This window comes from Dipodomys merriami, unplaced genomic scaffold (assembly GCF_024711535.1).
Source record: "Dipodomys merriami isolate MVZ:Mamm:240054 unplaced genomic scaffold, mDipMer1.0.p SCAF_19, whole genome shotgun sequence".
In the NCBI taxonomy this organism is placed as follows: domain Eukaryota; kingdom Metazoa; phylum Chordata; class Mammalia; order Rodentia; family Heteromyidae; genus Dipodomys; species Dipodomys merriami.
Window position 1 is genome coordinate 24,381,963 of NW_027203270.1, and position 23,023 is coordinate 24,404,985.

The following is a 23,023-nucleotide window of genomic DNA, read 5'->3' on the forward strand; positions in this document are numbered from 1 at the left end:
CCCCCAAACTTTTCAAGAAATAGGAAAACAGGAAGCTGGTTATAGAAAAGGTTAAACAAGAGCCAAGTGTCAGTAGTTCATTCTTGTAACCCTAGCTACTCAGGAGGCTGAGATCTGAGGATCATAATTCAAAGCCAGCTTGCATAGAAAAGTCCAGAAATACCAGAAAACTGGTGCTGTGGCTCAAAGTGGTGTAGCACTAGCCTTGAACAAAAAAGCCCAGTAACAGAGCCCAGTCCCTGAGTTCAAGCCCCAAAACTGAACAAAAAAACAAGCCTGCTTCAAGTTTTCCTATATCAAATTTGTTAGTTATCCCTGCCACTCACTTTCACTTATTCCAATGACCACGCAGCACACAAACCTTTGTTTTTTACTTTATTATACAAAAAAAGGGGAAACAAAACTTCCACAGTTGGCCTTAAGCTTAGGCAGACACCTCTAAGCCACTCCCTCCCACCTCCCATGATACAAATTCAAGTGTGGTTGTTGTTGAAACCTACAAAACACTCCTTAAATATTAGAAAAAAGGGGGTGGGGAATGGGGATCTTCCCACCCCAGCCATCCTGTCCCAGTGCCAAAATGCACTCAGAGCAACCTCTTACAGCACCAACACCCCCACCCCCGTGGCCCTGTTTATACTGTAAGAATTTTTCAGTTTTTAGAACAGGGAGAAAAAAAGCATCCTGTTCATGTTTTTTTTTTTTTTTTTTAATGAAAACACATTCCACTAAAATATAATAGTGCAGGGGCATTCAAATAAGGAAATAGGGTTCTCTGTAGGGGCTCTCAGGAAGAACCAGAACCTGGAACCTCCTGTACCTACTTCCAAGATCAGGATGTGAACAGGAGTGGGGATTGTCCCTCCCTAGGCCTCCCCAGACCAGCACCATAGTCCAGGCCAAGACAAATGTGTGCTTTGAGAGATCCACAGCTGACTGGAGACCCTCATCTTCCTATCCTACCACTCTGGTGAAGGCCCCCCTTCCCCCATTCCTAGCTTTTCTTTAGAGGAAGGTTGAAAAGCACAAAGCCCCAATTAAATATGCTGACATGATTGTAAAAAGAAAAATAATAAGTTTTGACAAGTCTAGTAAAAAATAAAAAAATTTAAAACCCACAGCGCTAAGGTGGCTTGGCTTATTAGGAATCAGGGGATTGGGGTACAAAAAGCTTGGGATGATTGGCAGGGGTCAGAGAACAGTTACAGAATGTACTTTCTGCAGCCCCTCCCCAGCTAGGGAGGGTGGAGGGGATAGGGAAGAGGGGAGCAGACCTGAGAAATCAAAGGAAATGGGAGTGGGTTGAGGATAGAGGGGAAGGTGGTTAAGGACATGTAGGTAAAAAAATCCAAAGATACTTCCTGAAGCCCAGTTCCTGGGCCCAGGGTGGCCAGGTTGCTCCTCTAGTCAACTGGGAGGCCTTTCCCACAAAAGAAAAGCTTTAAGGTTCAAAACATTTACCCCTTCCCACTGGCCAGATGACAGGGACCGTAGCAGCTCAGATGCACATGGTCCTGGCAGAGGCAAACTGGTATAGGAAGCATCAGGTGGCTTTAGTTCCCCTCCCCACAATGGAGCCAGGGACCAGGCAACACAGAGGATGTGTGGGAAGGGATGGCCTTGGCCTGTTGCTGCCAGGGTCACTATCTCCCTGCCCTCACCAACCCTTTTTCCAGATTCACGAACACTGAGGTGGGCTCCAGGACAGACCCCCTTCTTACTCACACACATACATACACACACATGTACTCGGATAGACTCACAGATGCACCCATGTTATGTACAAGACATACACACATTCTCTCTCTCACACACAACACACACACACACACACACACACACACACACACACACACACACACCAGGATCATTTTAAAAAAGTCCCAAACCTACCCCCCTAAACCCTCCCTCTCCCAGAAATGACAACAGAGACGGCAGCCGAAATCGGTAGGAAACGTCTCGTTGACAGCTCAGAGCTTAAAAAAAAATATATACACATATATAAAAAACACTCTGCCCCCTTCCCCATGAGCAGGTCCAGGCGGCACCTTCCTGCAGGGCAGGGGAGAGCGCCATCAGGGCAGCGCCCGTTTTTTCAAAGGCACCCACCCTCCTCTCCCTCAGTCCCTGCCTCCAGTTCCAATGTAGAGGTCCAGGCAGCAGGCCCTCTGGGAAGGAAGAATCCTCCCCAATCTTCCATCCCACCTTGGTTTGGGCTGCAAGTGTGGAGGGCCTCACTGAACTCTTTGGGAGCTCCCCCCCCTCCAATCCCACTCTCGGTCCATTGTCCATGCCGGAACCGCAAGTGCAGAAGGGGGGGGGGGGGGAGTAGGGTTGGGTGGGTTGGGTCGGTCCAGTGCTGGCTCAGTCTGATGGTTGCTGTCCCTGGAGGATCCCAGGGTTGATGGCTCCAAGGCTGCAGAGTCCTAGCCTGAGTTCCTCCAGTCCCCTACCCCCACCATATTTTGTTTAAAAAAAGAAAAAAAGAAAAAAAAAAAAAAAAAGAAGTGGGGGAGGCCAGGGGCAGGGACAGAACATGGGGGGAGACATAAGTGGTCAGCTGGGGAGGGGGACTCTGGGGCTCTCCCTCGCCACCTGGGGAGCTGAGCCTCAGTTGGAGTCAGAATCTGAGGAGTCCCCTGAGGAGGAGGAGCTGGAGCTGCTGCCCTCAGACTCGTTGTCTTCATCATCATCCTCGTCCTCATCATCATCCTCATCCTCATCGTCCTCCTCATTCTGGGGGAAGGAAGGGCATGCCGTTATCAGATGGCTCTCTTTGGGGGAGCCCCCCCCAAACATGTTGTGTTTACTCCACCTCATCCCCATCCTCGCTCTCGTCCTCGCTGCTGGACTCTGAAGAGTCCCCACCATCCTCAGAGGAGTCTCCATTCTCATCATCTTCCTCTTCGTCATCCTCATCCTCATCATCCTCATCCTCTTCATCATCCTCTTCCGACTCCTAAGAGGTAGAGGTATATCAGGGATCTGGGGTGCCTGAGGATCTGCTGTATAGACACCCCAGAGGGGCTTCTTACCGACTTGGATTGCAGGGCAGTCCGGCTAGACTTGGGGTTCGGGCCTCGCAACTTGGTCATGCTCTTTCTTTTCTGCAGTAGAGGATAGGGATACAGAGGGGGAAAGCTGTGAGTTTCAAACCCTGGAGTTTCAGAACCCCACAGCCTGCTACTGCCCTGTTTCCACACTCACATTGGAGATGTATTCTTTGTATGCTGCACGGTCCTGGGGAGATAGGCTCTGGAAAAAGAGGAGAGCTGGTGTTAGAATGCTCTCTAGACAGGGCTGGGAAGGTGGCTCAGTGGTAGAGCACTTGCCTTGCATGCCTGAGGCCCTGGGTTCAATTCCTCAGCACCACATAAGCAAAAAGAAAAAAGCCAGAAGTGGTGCTGTGGCTCAAGTGATAGGGCGCTAGCCTTGAGCTGAAGAGCTGAGGGACAGCACCCAGGCCCAGAGTTCAGGCCCCATGACCGGACCCCCCCCCCCCAAAAAAAAGAATGCTTTCTAAACTACTGCTGGCTCTATGTGCTGACCAATATTCACTCTCCATAAGCTTGTCACATCTGGGGTCTCAGAATACAGCTCCAATCTCAGGTCTCTGAGCCACCCTGCACTAAGATGGTTTTTGTTTCTCCAGTTGCTGGAGGCTCTTCAGTCAGGGGGCCTTCTTCAATTCCCAAGTTCCCCATCATGACTCACCCCACAACTGGAGCCACTGATGAGGCTGTGGGGGCTAGATAAACTTGTGAACATCTAATCCTCACTGTCTCTCTAGATCCGTGGCCAATCTACTAGGTAGCTGGGGAGGACACTTTATGGATTTGACTACACCTAAGGTACAGAAGGAAGCTCAGAGAAGCCATGACAGAACCTATGAGAAGTCTCCTGGTACCAACTGGAAGGCAGCTGATTTGAATTCTTTTTTCCTTACTCTGTGACCCTGAGGAAATTTCTTAACCACTCTGAGCCCTTGTTTCTTTTTTCTTTTTTTTGTCGGTCGTGAGGCTTGAACTCTGGGCCTGGGCGCTGTCCCTCAGCTCTTCAGCTCAAGGCGAGCGCTCTACCACTTGAGCTACAGCGCCACTTCCGGTTTTCTGGTGGTTTATTGGAGATAGGAGTCTCACGGTCTTTCTTGCCCGGGCTGGCTTTGAACCGATCCTCAGATCTCAGCCTCCTGAGTAGCTAGGATTACAGGCGTGAGCCACCAGCGCCCGGCTCTTTTTTCTTTAAAAGCCTGACAGTAACTGTTTCCCATATGACACTGCAGCACCAAGGAAATTATGCAAGAGTGCTAACCAGCAGGCTTCCCTCTCCCTTCTGGGTCCTTTATCCTCTCACCTTGACCCAGAGGTCCAGGTGCACCTTGTACTGCTTCTGCTGTTCCTCGGCCAACTTTTTGTAGTGCTCCTTCTGGCTCTGGGAGATGCGCTGCCAGCGGCTACCAATCTCCACCATGCGTTCCTTCAGCGGCAGATGGTTCAGTTCTCCATTGGACAGCAGCTCCTGGGAGAACTTCTGATAACCGTTCCTACACAGGGTGACACAGGGAAGGTCAGAAGCTCATACAATGTGCCCTCAGCCTGGCCCTCCACACCAGGGCAACTCTAGCTCTGGGCTCACATGGGAGGCTTCTTGGGTTCTCCCTGGAACTTCATCTTCTTGGAAGAGTTTGTAGCAGCTGAAGGTGCCCGCATCTCACTCAGCTCTCTCTGTGGGGATACCAGGGAAGATTATATTTACAACTTCTACTATATTATACCTTATCTGATTTTTTTTTTTGCCAGTCTTGAGACTTGAACTCAGGGCCTTGAGCATCTGTGCTCAAGACTAGCACTCTACCACTTGAGCCACAGCAGCAACAGGACCACTTCTGGTTTTCCGGTGGTTTATTGGAGATAAAGAGTCTCACGGACTTTCCTGCCCAGGCTGGCTTTGAACTGTGATCCTCAGATCTCAGATGCCTGGCCCTTTTTTTTTTTTTTTTTTTTTTTGTCGGTTGTGGGGCTTGAACTCTGGGCTTGGGCACTGTCCCTGCGCTCTTCAGCTCAAGGCGAGCACTCTACCGCTTGAGCCACAGCACTTCTTCCAGTTTTCTAGTGGTTTATTGGAGATCAGAGTCTCACGGACTTTCCTGCCTGGGCTGGCTTTGAACTGTGATCCTCAGATCTCAGCTTCCTGAGTAGCTAGGATTACAGGTGTGAGCCATCGGTGTCTGGCTTTTTTCTTTTTCTTTTTTTTTTTTAAGTGCTGGGGAATTGAACCTATGGTCCAACCATGCCAGGCAAACTATCACTGAGTCACACCTGCAGTAGTTCTTCCTTTTATGTGCCAGAAAGGAGATTTAGATGCACAGCCAAGGAGCAACTACTTAACTTGCAATTGTGTCAAGCAATATATTTTCAAAGTGTTTCCAGCATTGAACTCACAATCCTCAGTAATAACCCTGGAGGCTAGTACAGTCATCCCATGTTAGTAATGACAGACTGAGAATCTGGGCAGGAAGTTAAAAGACTGGGTCAGGGTCAGGCTGAGATTTCTGGCTCTGAGTCTAGTTGCTACATAGGGCAGTTGGCCCAGCCCCTTCCCACCTCATATCGCTTTTGGTCTTCAGCTGCCTTCTTAATCCACATAAGTTTTTCTTTCTTTTCCATATTGTTCCAGGTCATCTCCATGGCTTTCAAGGCTTTCACCCGGTCATTCTGAGGACAGACAAGGTATCAATTATAGGAGGAGTCATTTTGGGCTAGAAGCTACAAAGAATCACTTTCCCATACGCTGCCACCTTAAAGCGCGCCAGGTAGTCGCCAATGACACTCTGTTGCCAAATCTCCTCGGCTCTCTTGGGCGACTCCGGTAGCTTGCCCCGCTCTTCGCGCTCACTGCCAGGCTTCCTTTCCGACTGTGCCTTCAGTGCAGCTTCGCGAGCCTTGTACTTGGCCTGCAGAGATGTCACGGGCGTTATGCCTGCAGACCAGCCCTAGGGGGCGCACCAAGCTCACCCAGCCCAGCAGCTGCTTGCAGGGCTCCGGCTGGGAGGGTGGGGCCAGCAGGGGCGTGGGCGGCGCAGATGTCCCTGTCAGCTCTGCTCTGCCCCGCCCACGGGCTCCCCGGGGAGCCAACAGCCCTAGCTGACAGCTTCCCGCCTTCCGGCTCGCTGGGCTCTGGCCCAGCATCTGTGCCCAGTCACACGTGTGGGGCACACGGGGCAGGGGAGGCCACGCAGCTGCCGGCAGAAAGGAAGGGGCCCCAGTGGCCCCTTGAGGGACACTGGTGCCTGGGGTTGGAGCGAAGAGGGTGGCAAGCCTGACCTTCTTTTTCTCAGATAAGTCGTTCCACATGCGGGCCAGCAGGCGGGTCAGCTCGCTTTCAGAGAGTTCAGGCCGCTCCTCCTGCAGCTGCCTTCGCTTCTCCTCTGAGAAGATGAACATGGCCGACACAGGCCGCTTTGGCTTCTCTGAGCCGCCCTGGGGAGGTGCAGAAAGGTCAGGATTCCTTGCCAAAGCCCTAGGCCCATCCTGCCTGGCTGCTCTGACCCACTCACCTTGCCACCTTCCTGGGAGGGCTTCTTGGAGGCTGGGCTGGTGGTCTGCTTCTTATTGATGTTTAACATCTTCTCCTCCCCTAGGACCCGCTGCTGCTCCTCCTCAGGCAGGCTCTGTTTGGAAAGTGGGTATCATTCTGCACCCTGCTGCTCTCCAGTCTCTCACCTAGTTGGGCTTTGCAGCCAAACCCATCCACTACCCGGCCTGAGCAACACCCACCTCAAGGAAACGGAGGAGTTCCACTTCATAATCCTTCTTTTTCTGGGAAAGTAGGAGAGTCAGGGTCAGTTGTGCACAGCCTCACCAAGGGCTCAGTACTCAGGGACAGTAACCCACAGCAAGCCCCAGGGCCTAGGTGTGGACTGCTCTTCCCCAAAGATGGTAGGCAGGAGGCTGGACTGTCTTGACAGGCCAGGATGGTAAACCTAGCATGCCACCATGTCAGAAACAGTTGACGACGGAACATGCAACCTGTGATCAACTGGGAGTCAGACTTCAGGCATTTAACTCTCAAGGCAGGACCCAAAGATGTCTGTAGTACTCCCTGCCATACATACCTGGTCACACTTCTTGTGATAGGCATCCTTCTCCTTCTGGGAGAGCAGCTTCCACTGCTGGCTGCATAGCACCATGCGCTCTGTGCTCGGCACATCCTTCATGTTGGCCATGAGCTCTGCACAGTACAGTGAGTAGCTATTCCTATCAGAATTGGCAGAGGCATACTTGTTAGCAAAAGGGCCTCTTTGCTGCATTCTGCGCCTTGTCCTTTACTAGCCCCACTCCCTAGCTGTCCACTTGCCCACCCGCCCACTCGGGGCAGTGCTCACGGAGGTGGCTTGGTGGGTCGCCCATCAAACTTGTCCTTGAGCTGGCGTTCAGCCTTGGTGAGGGTGGACTTGGTGATGCCCTCCTCACTGATGTTCAGCTCAGGGTGCTTCTGGATATAATCACGCATAATCTCCTGCAGTGGGGTGGGGGGGTGGAGGGTAATGGGGTGTGGGGTTAGCTGGGGCAGGGGAAGGGGGAGAGCCGCTGGGGAGGGGAGGCAGGGAGCAAAGCTGGGGGATGGCTGTGTGTCTGCTGTCACATGTGACACGGTGCCCTGCCCTGCCCTGCCCTAGCCTGAGATCTCATGGGGTGGGGGTAGGGGAACAAGGAGAAAGTAGGGGCAGAGGTGAGGGGCCCAGAAGGCCCCCTCCCTCGATGGAGGGCCAGGAGTGACTGCCATCCACAGAGTGCGGTGGCACCGAGTCAGAGGGCAGAGGCTCTTGAAGAGCCGGATGGGGAGGAGCGCAGCGGAAGCCTAACCTCGTACTCCTTCCGCTGCTCCAGGGCCTTATGAATCCATTTCAGCCTCTTTTTGTCCGAGAGCTGAGACCACTGCTTCCCCAGGGAGTCCTTCACCTCCTTCGTAGTGGCCTGCAAACCAAAAGCCGTCAGACACACACAGGCAGCCAGGGGCAGGGAAGGAGTGGGGGGGCACAGAGGCCCCACCCCCTCGGGCCACAGGGGGTCACATAAGTGTCCCCCACAGGCCAGGAGGGGAAGGCAGAGGCAGGGATCCCACCTGGGTGCAAGGGAGAGGCTCACACACGCACACGCACTCACGCCAGCTGGCCCAGGCCCTGTCCATGCAGTCCCCCCCCTGGGGAGGGGCCTCCTCTCCTGCTCCCCTGGACCATGCCCGGCCACCTGGCGCGGCTCCCCCCTTGCCACCACCATATGCCGCCACCCCTGCCCCTTGGCCAGACACTCACATCTGGCCGTACTTTGAGATACACTTTCTTCTCATGAGTGTACCACAGCTGCTGGGGGGTTTTGGGCTTCTCAGGGATATCCGACTTCTTGGCATTCTGGATAAGGTCAGGGTGATCCTCCCTAGCCAGGGCACAGGAGCAAGGGTCAGCAGGGGACACTGCTGGGGCAGACCCAAGCTGGCCACCCCACCCACCAAACTTTCCTCACTGGGGCTAGTAGATTAGGGAGTGGCTAGCTGCCTGCTCCTCCCCTAAGCAAGATACATTATAGTTTACAAAGGACCCATCCATCTTCCGAGCCTCATCACGGCCAGCTTCAGTCTGCAGCCAGTTATCAAGCCTTTTCTGCTGTACCCAGCGCCCAGTGCCCTCTGCTGGGCTCCACTGCCTTACCTGAATCGAGCCAGGTTTCTCTCGAACTCCTGTTTCTCCCTCTGGAAGTCCTGAATATACTTCATCTGGGGGGAGGAGGGGATGGGGTCATCCAGGACCCAAGGCCTACCTCACCTAAAGCTACAAACGCTACCTTCCTGTTTTGTGGACATGTGCCTACCAGTGTTGGTTGGACATACACTAGACCTGGTGGCTGAGAAGTATTACAAGGGCCTCTCAGACACAGAATACTATATTCTATTCTCTCCTAAGAAAGAGTCTAGAGGGGGATAGTATGTTACATGGCAGTGGCAGGACTGAGATCTCCAAGCCTTTCTGATACCACAGAGCTCTTTTCATGAGGAGTCTGGTGGAGACCTTGCTCATGCTTTCTCTGTAGTGTGGCAACTGATATTGGTCACCCGTAAGTGGTGGCTGAGTCCTGCTTTCAAGGAACTGTATTGACAGGACACAATGAATTCACAATGCAAACCCCATCCCATTAGGTCTCTCTGGAATTTGGGGTCTCTTCCCCGTCCACTGGCTGAGTCTCCAAGTGGCCTAGGTATTCCTTCCCAATTCTATCTCCATCTCTTCCTGTCTCAGCCTCCTCCAGGCTCCTTGAGTGCATTCCTTGCCTCCCCGCAACACCCCCTGCCTACCACTTGACTCCCTCTACCCAACTTGCTGCCCATTTACCTCCTCCCACTTGTACCTCCTTTTCCACGATTTTTCCTTCAAGTAACTTCCTGTCCTGGCTCCCACTTAAAAAATGTGCATCTTCACCTTCCCTCTTTTTTCCAGGGTCACAAGAGTATCACTCTAAGGGGCCAGAGGCTCATAGTAACCAAGCCCAACTCTTGCTTCTAACAACGGCAGCAGGTGCAGAGGCAGACCACTTTCTCCTGTGATGCCCACAGAAAAACACCAAAGCACAGCCTAGCCTCCTCTGCCTCATAACAGCAGTGTTTAGAGCTAGAAGGTACTTTAGATGTGGCTCACTCTCAACAACCCAGAGACCAGGCACAGAGAAGTGACTTACCAAAGTCCCCTCCCTTTCCCCCCAACACACAGAAATTTGGTGACAGCCTGTATGCCCCAGGTTATCCCATCCAATCTACCAGTTTCTGTCTTCCCGATTCTCAGATCCTTTGCCTTTTAGTATCTCCCTCCCATCCTATGAGTGTTTGGTGGATACAGCCACTATCCCGTGTTTGCATTCACTAATGGGGTCACCTGCAGCTATAGCAGTTAATGATCCTGTCTGACTTGAGCCCCAGCCACAGATGGCTGCTTTTACCAAGCTGAGCTGGCTCCATTCTGTGTTTAGCACCAAAGGCTTTTGAGTCCTCAGTCAGAGTGCATGAACCAGGATAAAGGGCAACTTGGTGTGGTGGTTGGTCCCACTTTTTGAGCATTATGTACAACTTTGCCTCCACTTCTAGCCAGTGGGTCTTTTGGTCTTTCCTACTGTCCTTTACCAACTTCTCTCCCTGGCTCCATCTCACCACCCAGCAATTCTGTCATGTCCATCTCTTTTCTCAACCCATCTCATGCTCCATCCGCAGGACTGCTCCAGTGTTTTGGTACCTGTCTCCTTAACCTGTATCCACCTCTGCCTGGGAGGCTTAGAGCAATTTCTCTCCAAGGTTAATCATTTCTGACAATCTAGACGATATTTTGCTTCTGTAGGGAACTGATACTGAAAAGAACACAGTGTGTCCTTGTGCATGACAAAGCCCACTTAAAATAGGACCCAGCAGTGAGTACTCAACAGAAGAGTCTGGGGTACCAAGGCCTAACTGCTATTCTAGCATCATTAGTTATATGACCAGAACCCCTCAACCATCTATGCCTCAATTCCCTCCCCACTAACATTAAAATAACCCTCTTTTGTAGGGCTGCATGTATGAGACTATCATAAGCATTACATGAGAGCATGAGGGGAATGTTGTAGCAGGCACAGAACTGCAGCACAGGCTCACAATGCAGATGTATGTATGGAGAAGAGCGGCTTTGAGTCATGGCAATGGCTGTGTAGTATGTAAAGTTGGTGTGATCACTTGGTTGGGCTGTGCCTTCATGTGTGATGGTACCTTAGTGACCATGTGTGGACCTGGCAGAGTGCTACTGGGGGTGGCTCCCAACATCCTACTCTGCTATGCTGACTTACTAACATCCCTAATACCAAGTCCTTTTGTCTAAGGCTTATCCTCCATACCCATCCAAACCAGTGACTCTCAGCCAAGAGCAGCAGCATCCCTCCTCCCCCCCTGTGCCCCCCTCCCCCCACCTTCTTCTTCTCTGGAAGCTCCTTGTATTTCTTGGACAGAATCTTGGTCAAGTCCAGGTTGCTCATCTCAGGGTGGAGTTTCGCATACTTGGCCCGCTTCTCCATGAAGAAACGGAAATAAGGGGTCAGGGGCTTCTTTGGGAAGTCTGGGTGTTTCTGGAAGGTTAGAATAAGGACACGACAGAGGTCAGACATCATCTATTCTTTGGTTTATTCCTCCTCTCGCCCTCTGTGCTCCTCTTCCTGGTAACTCACCTTGAGTTTTTTGCCTTTGTAAGGATTTTTAACATGTTCCTGAGCATCGAGGATCAATTCTGTCAATGTACGGAACTTCCTTACCTGGAAGAAGGGAAGTGAGGGGAAAGCAAAGTTAGGAAATATTATTCTACCAGGCTCCACTATTCACCATGCCTAAACTTACTGAAGCCAACAGCCCACATTGCAGTAAGCCACTGACACGCAGGCATTGACTCAGAGGCCCAGGCAGTCAGGACACACCAAAGGACAGCCATAAGAGATTTCCTGACCTCAGTGTGGTTCCCCTAGTAGCAACTCCACTCAAGTCCCAGAAGAACTTAGACAACAGAAGCCCCCAGATATGAATATTCTAAGATACCTAGATAGGATGTGACAGAATTTGAGACCCCTGGGCCAGTGCTATCACCTGTGCCATATCCTCACATAAGGCCTATGTTATGAACACCCCTCCCAGGTTCTTTATATCCTGTTCACAGAATTGTCTCATCTCCCCCAGGAAGGTTGAGATAGGGGTATGGGTAGATGTGTGTTCATGTGTGTCAAAAGGGAAATGAGGTGGGTGGGGATCATTTACCTCATTAGAAATCTCCACCCATTTCAGCTTGCACATGTCTCCAGAAAAATCCTTAAATGCTACTTTTTCCCAGTCCATATGTGACTCGGTGGTTTTGAACTTGGAGCTGTCATTGGATGGAAGGTTGTTCTTCATGCATTCCAACAGTGTTAGCATGTCTTCCTGGGACCAGCGGTCTGGTGAGGGGTAAGAGGCCATCACACCTACTGCACGTCATCCTCCTCATCTGCTCCCAGTACCTGAATGTTCAAGCTTTCTTTCCCAGAGCCCCTGGCTGCTTCCCATTTGAACCAGGGCTGCTTTCCTTAGGCATGGCTCAGCTCTAAAAAAACCTAGATTAGGGTAGGGACTCTAGACCAGACAGCATCATACCTAGAAAGCCAGGTTCTTAACCCAGGTCTGACTTATTTCAAAGCTATTATCATTTGAAACATGCCAGTAGGCCATGGATCCCTATTTACTGAAGAGGGTAAGGGTAGCAGAGCGGGAAATGACACTACAGGGATTTGGGGTTCTATAGGAGTTAGGCTTAGAGGAGAGGGAGAAAGGGAGATAACACATGTAAATGTGTTGCCAAGCTCAAGTCCATGTTCCAGGTAGAAACTCTAAACGTACAAGGACTGAGGATGGGTAGTAAGGAAACTCCACTGTCCACATGGTAAGAACAGGTTTTTTTTTTTTGGTTTTTTTTTAAATCAGATTCAGAGGAAGAACCACACAGGGTAGCTTTGAGGAGAGGTCCAGCTGGTCAAAGGATCTCAGGAGCCTACTCCAAGAAGACCCCTCCCCCCCAACTCCAAGTTGCTTTCATAGCTCAGTTCTTCAGGGAGGTAAACAGGGGATCTGGACCAGTTATTTTCAGCCACTAATAAGCAGCCCCAAAGAGCTCTGTGCTTGGAGGGTAGCTGCCCTGGAAGGTGAGCTGGAAGAACAGCCCAAGTCACTTTCATATGCATCCGATAACCTGGGCCAGGGTTTCTGCAGAGTGGGTCACATTGACCCATAATCCTCTCTCCTCAATGCTCCCCATGCTTTACCAGATGCTCAGCTTCACTCTGCCCTCCACCCCCATATACAGTGGAACTCTGCTGGATGAGGCACGGGTCAAACTACCTATGTAACTCCCACCTTAAACCACCCAAACACTCCTCCTTTTCCACCTGCTTCTCCTAAAACCCTTTCATTAACAACAAAAACATGAAAAGCCCTTCCAGCCCCTCTCCTCACCTTCCTCTCTACTCATCACCCTCGAACACGAGACACAAAATGTACTCCAGGCTGCCTGGGAACCCCAGCAGAAAAGCTACCATAGTGTTCTCTGACCTCAGACACAGAAGAATGTGAAAACAATATATAGACTCGGGGTCAAATCATTTGGATTTGGCCAAAACACGCGTTGAGGGATTTTTGATTTTTGTAATACTCCAGACACCTTCTCCAGTTTCAGAGAAGGCAGACTGGAGGAGCCCTTAAGAAGGTGAGCCTTGCACATAGCCATGTGGGAAGGACTTTAAAGTTATAGAGGGCTGGGCCTGGGGGTGGGGAGCCCTGGGCGGGAGGCCCTACCTTGGCCTTTGGGGGCGGCCATTTCCAGGTCTGTGGGGCAGTCGGCTTCTCCGTTCATCCTCCAGCAGTCCAGCCACCTCCTCGGTCGCGCTGGCCGGGCAACCCGGGGTCAAATGCCACCTCAGCCTTTAAAAGAGATACCAGTCTCTACTCAGGCAGGCTGAGAGAGGAACTATCTCGCCCCTCTCCCAAAAGGGAGGGGGCGCAGGCCCACGTTCTCAGCAGAGCCAGCCTCAGACTTAAAGGGTCGGAGGTTGGAGGAGTGAGCCCCCCCTCTTTCTGCCCATCCCACTTTTTGCAGCTGGGCTCGGCGGCGTGCGCCCTCCCCTGCCCACGCGAGAGACTGCTCCCAGCTCCCGCGTGCAGCTAGCGCCCGCCCTCCTTCCCCCACCCAGGCCAAAAAAAAAAAAAAAAAAAAAAGAACTCCTCCTCCTCGGTGCGCCCGCCCCGGGGAGGCCCCAGGCTGGAGGGCGGGGGAGGAGGAAGGGCGGGTAAAGGGCGCGCGCGGCCATGGAAGCGGGCACGCGCCCCAGTCTCCTCCTCCCGCCTCCCCCCGGCCGGTTCCCCCCGCCTCCGCAACCCGGCGGGGACCCGGACGCAACGCAGCCGCCGCCAGCCCCGGAGCGCTGTGGCCGCACCGCCCCCGGGGACCGGATCCGGATTCCTGCCGCTACCCCCTCCCAAGCTCCCAGCGCCGTCTCCGCCCGCCCCGGCGAGCGAGCAACCGGAGAGAAGCGGCCTAGCCTGCCCCCCCGCCCCCGAGCTACCCACCTGGGCCAGCGGCGCTGCCACCGCCCAGCCACCCGGACGCGCACGGAGAAGCCCGGCGCAGAAGCGCGACCGCGGCGGGAACCGCCGCCTCCTCCCCCGAGCCTGCGGCCCAGCCCCGCCGGCGCCCCCGCCCCGGCCTCCGGGGAGCCGAGCCAAGGAGAGGGCGGGGAGGACGGCGGCCGGGAGGCGGGGGCGCAGCGCTCGCCGGCCCCGCCGCCCCCTCCGGCGGCCGGCGAGAACTGCGCCTGCCGGCTTGGGGAAGCGCGGGCTCCTCAGCCCGCGGCCGGGCCCGGCTCGGGCCTCGCTTCCTGCCCTTCCCTCCCCTCCCCCGGCTCTCGGCGCCCTCCGCAGTGCCCTGGTCAGCTTGCGCCCAGTCCCCTGTCGGGGATCGCCTCGGGTCCCCCGCCAGGTCTCCACAGCACCCACGGCTCTCCCCTGTCGCCGGGCCCCAGCCCCCTGCCCCTACCCCAGCGCGCGTCCTCCGCCGCCTCGGTTACCCGGCGCAGCGCGGCCTCCGGGCTTCCCGCTCCGGCGGCTCCCTCTCCGGCTCTGAGCCGCGGCGCCCTCCCCCGCTTGGCCGGGCACAGCCGCAGCTCCCTCCCGCGGCGGCAGCGACTCCTCCTCCGGGCGCGGCGGTGGCGGCGCTGGGGCGGCGGCTGCTGCTGTTGCTGCTGTGGCGGCGGCGGCTGTGGCTGCTGCCTGCTGCTCCTCGCGGCGAAAAGCACAAAGCACAGCGCCCTCCGCCTGCAGGCAGCCCGCCCGCCGCCCGCCCGCCGGCCCCGGCCTCAGCTCGCACACCCCCCGCCGCCGCCGCAGCCTCCGCCGCCGGAGCGGGGAGGAGGAGGGAAAAGGGAGGAGGAGGAGCGGGAGGGGGGGCGGGAGAAGCGGGGCAGCGAGCGCGTCCTTCCCCGTAGAGCGCACACCGACCCCCGGGGAGCGAGCGCCAGCCCGCCCGCCTCGCCGGCTCCGCTCCCTCCCACAGCCTGCCCGGGCGGGCTCCGCGGGGGGCAGCTGGGAGGAGGGGCGGGAGCTGGGGGGACCCGGGCGGCCGAGGCGGAGGGAAGGAAGGAGGGGAGGGGGGTGGTGGTGGTGGTGGTGGTGGTAGCGGTGGTGGTGGCGGTGGTGGCGGCTGCTTCTGCCGCCGCCGCCGGGGAAGGGAGGGGGGAGCCCGAGGCAGGGAGACACGCAGCCGCCCGGATGGCGGCGGGGCTCCGAGCCGAGGCGGGCGGGAGCCGAGAGCGACCTCGCCAGACCCGCGGGGGAACTAGCAGGCTTGGCCCGCCCGGGAGGGAGGGCCCCCAGGCGGCCGGGGAGGCTCGGGGGCTGCCGGCAGCCCCGCTCCAGAGCGCCCTTCCAGTCCCTCCCAAAGCTTACGTTGGGGCTTCCAGGCCAGTTCTCACCCACTCCCCACTTCCTGCCTCCTGGAGAGGCAGACCGGTCAGCGTCCACCCTTATCCCGGGAGCGTGGCCACCAACCCTGGGGTGCACGCACGCCGATCGCGGCGCCAGACTTAGGCGCCTACCTCGCGGTTCGTTAGCTGCCAAAAGACACCCAAGAAACTAAAAAAAAAAAAAATTAGGCCCCCAAAACAAAAATCCCCCTTCCTCCCTCCATCCTGGAAACGGCGCACCGCGCTCAGGGAGCTGGTTCAATCTAGCCCGGCATGGCTCCTCAGGCCTGCCCCGGCGCATGGAGATCGCGCCGCCGCCGCCGCCGCTGCCGCTAGCGACCCCTCTCCCCCGAAATCCGCGGCACTGAAACTCTCTTACCGAGCGTACGGACAGGAGCGCGGGTCAGGGGTGTCTAGGGGTGCGGCGGGCCGAAGAGCCGAGCCGCAGCTCCGCCGCAGCTGACGCCGGGGCAGCAAGTCGCCAGACAAAGCCCGAGATGGCGAAGCGGAGCGACGGCTAATGGCGAGCCCCACGCGCCGCGCTCCGCCCGCCCCGCTCCGCCCGCCCGCCCGCCCGCCTGCCTCGGCGCTGCGCAGCGCCGCTCCGAGCGCTCGCCCGTCAGAGCCGCCTCGGCGCCGCCGCCTCCCGGGCCACCCGGGCCTCGCCTGGCCCCTCCGCCTCCTCGGGGTGGCTCAGCCTCACCCCTTCCCTCCCACTGCTCTGGGGGCTGCACGAAAAAAAATTTAAAAAGAGAAATGCTTTCCCTTTTTTTTTTTTTCCCCTCCCGAACGGACATGTTGATTTTTTTTTTTTTTTTGCCCTCAGGTCGAACTCACCTGCGGAGCCACGGGTAGGGCTGGGGGTGGGGGCGCGCGGGGTTGTAGCCGGCGAGCGCGGGTTGAAAGCTAGCCAAGCTCTGCAGCGCCCGACCCGGGCGTGTACGCCGCCGCCAGTCCCCGCAGAGAAATCGTCCTCCTACCCCCGCCTCCATCGCTCTGCGTTTCTCTTCCAATCAGCCGGTCGCTTGGCGGCTCCTCCATTCTCCGGCCAAGCCCGCTTCCTAGAGCGAGCTCCACTCCTCCATCTGCTCGCCTGGCTCCTCGCTCCCCTGCCGGTGCGGGCGAGGCGGCTTGAGCCGGAGGGGGATTTGCGAGGGAACCTGCCTGCTCCCCGTCCCCATTGCTCCATCCCCGCTGCCTCCTGTCTCCTGCGGCTTTCCAACTCTCCCCTGTCGCCACTGGTGTGTGTCTGAGTGTGTGTGTGTGTGTGTGCGCGGGTTTTTTTTTTTTTCTTTTTTATTGCTCTTTGCTTTTGCAACCCTGAAGCCAGAGCGGGGAGGGGAGAACCAAAGGGAGGGTGTTATAAAAAGGGAAAGAAAAAAAAAAGGCAAGAAAAAGCGTCTGGATTTGCAACATCGGAAGAACGGGGGAACACCCCGCCTCGTCCGATCTCTGTGCCCCGCCAGGGCCTTCCGGGTTTTAGGCGAGCCTTTCCGCCGTTGTTCTCTGCCCTCCCACCTTCGTTGGATTTAGGATCCGAGGGCTCCGAGCAAAAAGTTCCTCCCCAGCATCGTAGTGAAAGGTGTCAGTGTGGAAGTTGGGATTTCCCCCCCCCCAAGAAGCAGCAGCCATCCTACACCGGCTTCCGTAACTGGGCCGGGGTTGGAGTAAAGAGCCAAATCCCGATGGGTTTGTCTAAAGAAGCTTGGGGACTGGGGGGTGGGGGGTGGGGGAAGCGCCACCCGGAGACGGAGCTTGGCGCATCTCCCCCTCGGTCTCTGCCTCCTGTGCCTTGCCAGCTCCCCCTTTTATTTTTACCCCCCTCTCTTTTAATCTAATTTCTTCCAACTCCACCTTTGTTGTTACCGGCGTCACTCCTGGATCAGCCAATCCCCGCCACGCAATTAGCTTGTCAAAAAGGCACGGCCAGCCCAGAGAAAGCAAGCCGCCGGCTCTGCCCCCCGGCGGCGGCGGGGATTCTGGAGGGGAGCCTGGCATCCCGGCCTTACCGCCGGAGCTGCGTTCCGGCAGCCTCCGTGTGGGACTCCCGCAGTCCAACACCGTGCAGGCGAGAGAAGGGAAGGCCTAGACAGGAACCATCCTCCAGCTTCCCACTGTCATCAGCTTGTAGGTTGTCTTGGCGTTGCCTGCCCTTCTCAAAGGAAGGCTATCAGGACAGGATCCGGGAGCCAGAAGTCAATGTGAAGGCCATTTGCTTCCAACAAGCCTAGGCAGTGCCATTGCTTCTGGCTCCCAGGTGCCAGTCTCCCACACCAACACTGTTACATGTTGCTGTCACCATCTTAGCCAGCTGGGTCACACAGACTCTTCGGACTATCCCCTGGCACAATGCCCTCTTCATCTTCAACACCACTTCACTGCTGGTGTAATTTCCTCCTATCTCTTGGGAGAAATGAGATTCCTTTCCTAGGAATCTCAACCCAATTCTGCCTCTTTGCAAAAACTGGAGGGAAAAGCTGTCAAGAGCTGGTGTTTCCAGTTGTTGGGTTTTTGTTTTTGTTTCTGGTTGTAGCAGATTTACCATTGTGCTCATGAAGCTTAAGATTCCAGGCCCTTTACTTGCAGGACCTAACTAAGGCTCTTTTTCTTTTTTTCTTTTTTCTTTTTTGGTTGGTCGTGGAGGTTAAATTCTAGGCCTGGGCGCTGTCCCTCAGCTCTTCAGCTCAAGGCTGGCGCTCTACCACTTAAGCCACAGCGCCACTTCCTGCTTTTTCTGTATATGTGGTGCTGAGGAATTGAACCCAAGGCCTCATGCATGTGAGGCAAGCACTCTACCACTGAGCCACCTTCCCAGCCCTACCTAAGGCTCTTAATGTTTTGTTTTTGTTTAAAAGATCTCCTTCTTCCAAATAGTACATATTTTGGGCCCAACAAACCCATATCTGCTCTGGACTCTACCCTGAGTGCTTTGTGTAGGATCCAGTCATAGTACACTGAATGCAAGGCCTGGGATCAACTTTATTTTTTCCTGGGGAATTAGGGGTTTGTAATTTTTAAAAAATTGCAACTTCCTCAGCTTAATGTGTAAGCTTGGGCAAGTCTTCTCTGACACATGTCCATATCTGTATAATTAGAATAGTCTATTTACTTCTCACCAGAAATTGGAGGGTCAAATGAGCAGATATGTGTAGAGCTAAAATTCTCCACCTAGGTCACTTGCCATAATTACAGCTAGAGAAACTTGGACCCCAAGAAAATTCCAAATGTTTCATCCACAGATCCTGGAGTTCAGGTGTTTTGGCTTCCGGCCCTAAACAACTTGGCTAGGCCAAGGGGCTTTTTGGTAAAGTACTTTGGAATAAAACTGGATGAAAATAAATCATAAGAATTATTGTTGTTGTTGATTCCTTGGGCAGCAAAAAAAAAAAAAAAAATCATGGCTGGCACTTTTCCCACTTGGAAACCATTTGGCTCATTTTACATCTATCGCAATTCTGGTGAGTTCAAGAGTACTACTTGAGCTATAGACCAGACTATGAGAGGATCTGCCCTTAGCCCTTTTCCTCTATCCCCCTTTTCCTCTATTCCCTATCCCAGTTCTCTCCCCCCACCCCCTTCAACTTTATGGCATGTGTCTTGAAGCATTCCATAACCCCACCCTAGGCTTGTCATGAGCATAATCTCAGCTATGCAATCTTCACTTTGCAGTTCTTCCCTGGGTGGCCAGCTCCAAGCACTAGCCATATTTGAAACAACAAAAGGCCAGGTGCCAGTGGCTCACTTGTAATCCTAGCTACTCAGGAGACTGAGATCTGAGGCTCATGGTTCAAAGCCAGCCCAGGCAGGAAGGTCTGTGGGACTCTCATCTCCAATAAACTATCAAGAAAGTGGCACTGTGGCTCCATGGTAGAGCACTAGCCTTGAGCTGAAGAGCTGAGGGACAGCATCCAGGCCCAGAGTTCAAGCCCAATGACTGACAAGAAAAACAAATACCAGAGTATCTGGAATGTGCTAACTAGGGCTGGGAAGGTGGCTCAGTGGTAGAGCACTTGCCTTGCATGCCTGAGGCCCTGGGTTTGATTCCTCAGTACCACATAAGCAAAAAGAAAAAAGCCAGAAGTGGCGTTGTGGCTCAAGTGGTAGAGCCCTAGACTTGAGCTGAAGAGCTGAGGGACAGTGCCGAGGCCCACAGTTCAGGCCCCAGGACCAGATCCCCCCACCCCCCCCAAAAAAATAGAATGTGCTAACTAAAATATAGTTCTTGACTTTCTGATGTACAAGGAGGATTCTGTTCATCTTATTTTTATTTCTTGTACGCAGGGTATTTTAGATTACATATAGATATTATTTTTGTATGCCAGTACTAGGGCTTGAACTCAGGACCTGGGCACTATCACTTACACTGGCTTTCTACCACTTGAGATACAGCTCCACTTCTGGCTTTTTCCTGGCTCGTTGGAAATGAGAGTCACATGGATTTTCCTGCCCAGGCTAGCTTTGAGCTGCAATCCTTAGCCTCTTAAGTAATTTAGATATTATTTTTAGAGTTCCATATTTTAATGTGTTTTAGGAATTGTCTGCTTGTAATTTTTATTTAATGATATTAAGGCTCATTTTGGAGGGGGGAGGAGCTAATTTCCCTTTTAATGAAAGTACCTATATATATGTGTGTTATTTTTGTTACAGTATAACATGCAGATAGTAAAGTGTACACATTTTAGTATATATATATATATATATATATCTTGATGAGTTTTACATAATACATAGTATACATGTTACATCTGTATATTAAATGTAACCATTACTCAAATCAAAATGTTGAACATTTTCAGCATCTAGCAAGCTGGAGCAGCTAATAATCTCCTCTAAATATCATGAGTATTTTGAGCTCTATCACTATAAATACCTTCTGCCTAATTTTGTAGTATTCCATTGCACAAATATGCCACATTTTATCCATTCCAATGCTAGTAGACCTTTAGGGTGTACTCATTTTTTAATTCCTTTTTCCCTCCTCCCCCTCTTTCCCTCCCTCCTTCCCTTTCTTGCTTTCTTCCCTTTCTTTTCTTCCTTTTTCCCTCCTTTTCTCTTCCCTCTCTTTCCTTTCTCCCTCCCTCCCTCCTTCCCTTCCTCCCCCTCTCCTTCCCTCCCTCCCTTCCCCCTCCCTCCCTCCCTCCCTCCCTCCCTCCCTCCCTCCCTCCCTTCCTTCCTCCCTTCCTTCCTTCCTTCCTTCCTTCCTTCCTTCCTTCCTTCCTTCTTACCTTTTATAGTGCAGGGAGATTCACACTGGAAATCTTGGATTATAAGTGTAGGGCACTGTATCAAATTCAGTTTTTTAGAATTGTGTATTAAGCTGCCTTGAATGTGCATAATCTCACAGACTTTCCTGCCTGGTCTGGCTTTGAGCCACAATCCTCAAAACTCAGACTCCTGAGTAGCTAGGATTATAGGCATTAGCCACTGGTGCCTGGCAAAGGTTATTTTTGAGATAGGGTCTTGTTTCTTTTTTATTTTTTTGGGTCCAGTCCTGAGGCCTGAACTCTGAGCCTGGGCGCTGTCCTTCAGCTCTTCAGCTCAAAGCTAGCACTCTACCACTTGAGCCACAGCGCCACTTCTGGCTTTTTCCTTTTTGCTTATGTGGTGCTGAGGAATCGAACCCAGGGCCTCATGCATGCAAAGCAAGCGCTCTACCACTGAACCACCTTCCCAGCCCCAGGGTCTTTTTTTCTTGCTTGTTGCAGTGCTTGAACCTCTATTCACCCATTTTAGGCTTCCTGTCTTATCTGGTATGACAGCCACTGTATCTACTTCCTTCCATAGAGATGGATCTTGTGAACTTTTATGCCTATGTGGGCCTAGAACCTCACAATCTCAATTTCCTGTACAGTTTATGATGACAGGGTGTACCACAGCACCCAGTTAGGTTGAGAAGGGGGTCCCTTAAACTTTTCTTTTTTTTGGGGGGGTCCAGTCGTGGGGCCTGAACTCTGGGCCTGGGTGCTGTCCCTTAGCTCTTCAGCTCAAGGCTAGCGCTCTGCCACTTGAGCCACAGCGCCACTTGCAGCTTTTTCCTTTTTGCTTATGTGGTGCTGAGGAATCAAACCCAGGGCCTCAGGCATGCAAGGCAAGCGCTCTACCACTGAGCCATCTTCCCAGCCCCCTTAAACTTTTCTTACTGACCTTCCCTAGAACCATCTTCTTATTCTAGCCTCCCAAGTAGATAAGATTATATGTGTGAGAGGCTAAAGAGAGGAAGATCATGAGTTTAAGACCAGCCAGGACTACATAGTGAGACTTCGCCTCAAAAACAAAATCAATGAAAAGAAAATATTACATTTTGGGCTGGGAAGGTGGCTCAGTGGTAGAGCACTTGCCTTGCATGCATGAGGCCCTGGGTTCGATTCCTCAGCACCACATAAGCAGAAAAAGCTGGAAGTGGCGCTGTGGCTCAAGTGGTAGAGTGCTAGCCTTGAGCTGAAGAGCTGAGGGACAGCGCCCAGGCCCAGAGTTCAGGCCCCATAACCGGACCCCCCCCAAAAAAATTAAATAATATTGGTGATATACAAATTTAAATAATAAAAATTAAATAATTTAATTAATTTAAAATTTAAATTTAATAATTTAAAATTTTTAAATAAAAATTTAAATAATATTGGTAATATACAAATCTGGAAAAATCATTAATGTGGTAAGTGAATGAAACTATTTCAGTTTGGGAAATGCAAAAGTTGCACTGTCCAATATGGTAGTCTCTAACCAGATGTGCCTAGTTAAGTCTAAATGAAGACAACCAAAATAAAATTGCAAATCCCATTCTCTACATTTTAAGTACTCCATTGCTATATGTGCCTTATGGCTTCCTTATTAGATAGTAGAGATATAAATGTTACTAGCATCACAGGCAGTTCTATCACACTGATGCTATAGAGAATATTTAAAGTTGATGACATTTATTTATTTATGTGAGTACTGGAGCTTGAACTCAGGACCTCTCACTTTTTTTTGGTAGAGGGAGTCATGGGTTCTTAAACTCAGGGACTAGGTATAGTCCTTCAGCTTTTTCCCTCAAGGCTGACACTCTACCACTTTGAGTCACAGCTCCACTTTTGGTTTCTGGTGATTAATTGGAGATAAGAGTCTCTCAGACTAACCTGCCCAGGCTGGCCTCAAACCCTGATCCTCAGATCTCAGCCTTCTGAGTAGCTAGGATTACAAACACCAGCCACCAACACCACTTACTCTTTTTTTGGGGGGGGGTCAGTTATGGGTCTTGAACTCTGGGCCTGGGCACTGTCCTTGAGCTCTTCAGCTTAAGGCAAGTGCTCTACCACTTGAGCCACAGTGCCACTTCTGGAGATAAAAGTCTCATGGACTTTCCTGCCCAGACTGGCTTCAAACGACAATTCCCAGATCTTAGCCTCTTGAGTAGGATTAAAAGCATGAGCTACCAGCCCCTGGCACCTCTTACTCTTGCTTAGCTATTTTTTTTGCTCAAGACTGGTGTTCTAACACTTGAGCCA

General features: G+C 53.0%; 1 protein-coding gene across 10 annotated transcripts; it reads right to left on the reverse strand.

Moving 5' to 3' along the window:
* Positions 1-362: 362 nt before the first annotated feature.
* On the reverse strand, positions 363-17,135 carry Ubtf (upstream binding transcription factor). 10 transcript variants are annotated; one of them, XM_070027850.1, is made up of 21 exons: positions 16,377-17,135; positions 13,378-13,503; positions 11,812-11,987; positions 11,235-11,318; positions 10,980-11,135; positions 8,708-8,772; positions 8,315-8,435; positions 7,866-7,976; positions 7,385-7,518; positions 7,115-7,256; positions 6,777-6,818; positions 6,557-6,670; positions 6,324-6,479; positions 5,798-5,953; positions 5,604-5,714; positions 4,636-4,724; positions 4,354-4,543; positions 3,208-3,255; positions 3,040-3,107; positions 2,816-2,959; positions 363-2,736 (listed from the first exon to the last, which is right to left on the reverse strand). In XM_070027850.1, the coding sequence occupies exons 2-21, from the start codon at positions 13,433-13,435 to the stop codon at positions 2,427-2,429; spliced, it is 2,475 nt and encodes an 824-aa protein (XP_069883951.1). In that variant the 5' UTR covers positions 13,436-13,503; positions 16,377-17,135; the 3' UTR covers positions 363-2,426. The 10 variants fall into 10 exon arrangements, with proteins under 10 accessions (XP_069883951.1, XP_069883953.1, XP_069883946.1 ...); XM_070027845.1 differs by having other exon boundaries at positions 2,475-2,736; positions 3,036-3,107; positions 11,812-12,014; positions 16,377-17,129; XM_070027843.1 differs by lacking the exon at positions 16,377-17,135 and adding an exon at positions 15,919-16,055 and having other exon boundaries at positions 2,475-2,736; positions 3,036-3,107; positions 11,812-12,014.
* Between the last annotated feature and the right edge of the window lie 5,888 nt (positions 17,136-23,023).

What these genes read in the sequence shown, in the direction of transcription:
- Ubtf (XM_070027850.1), bottom strand. Translation starts at nt 13,435, where the DNA reads ATGAACGGAGAAGCCGACTGCCCCACAGACCTGGAAATGGCCGCCCCC. An exon ending in ACTTATCTGAGAAAAAGAAG is followed by an intron (nt 5,954 to 6,323) that starts GTCAGGCTTGCC and finishes ACATCTCTGCAG; the next exon opens with GCCAAGTACAAGGCTCGCGA. An exon ending in ACCTGGACCTCTGGGTCAAG is followed by an intron (nt 3,256 to 4,353) that starts GTGAGAGGATAA and finishes CTCTTTTTCCAG; the next exon opens with AGCCTATCTCCCCAGGACCG.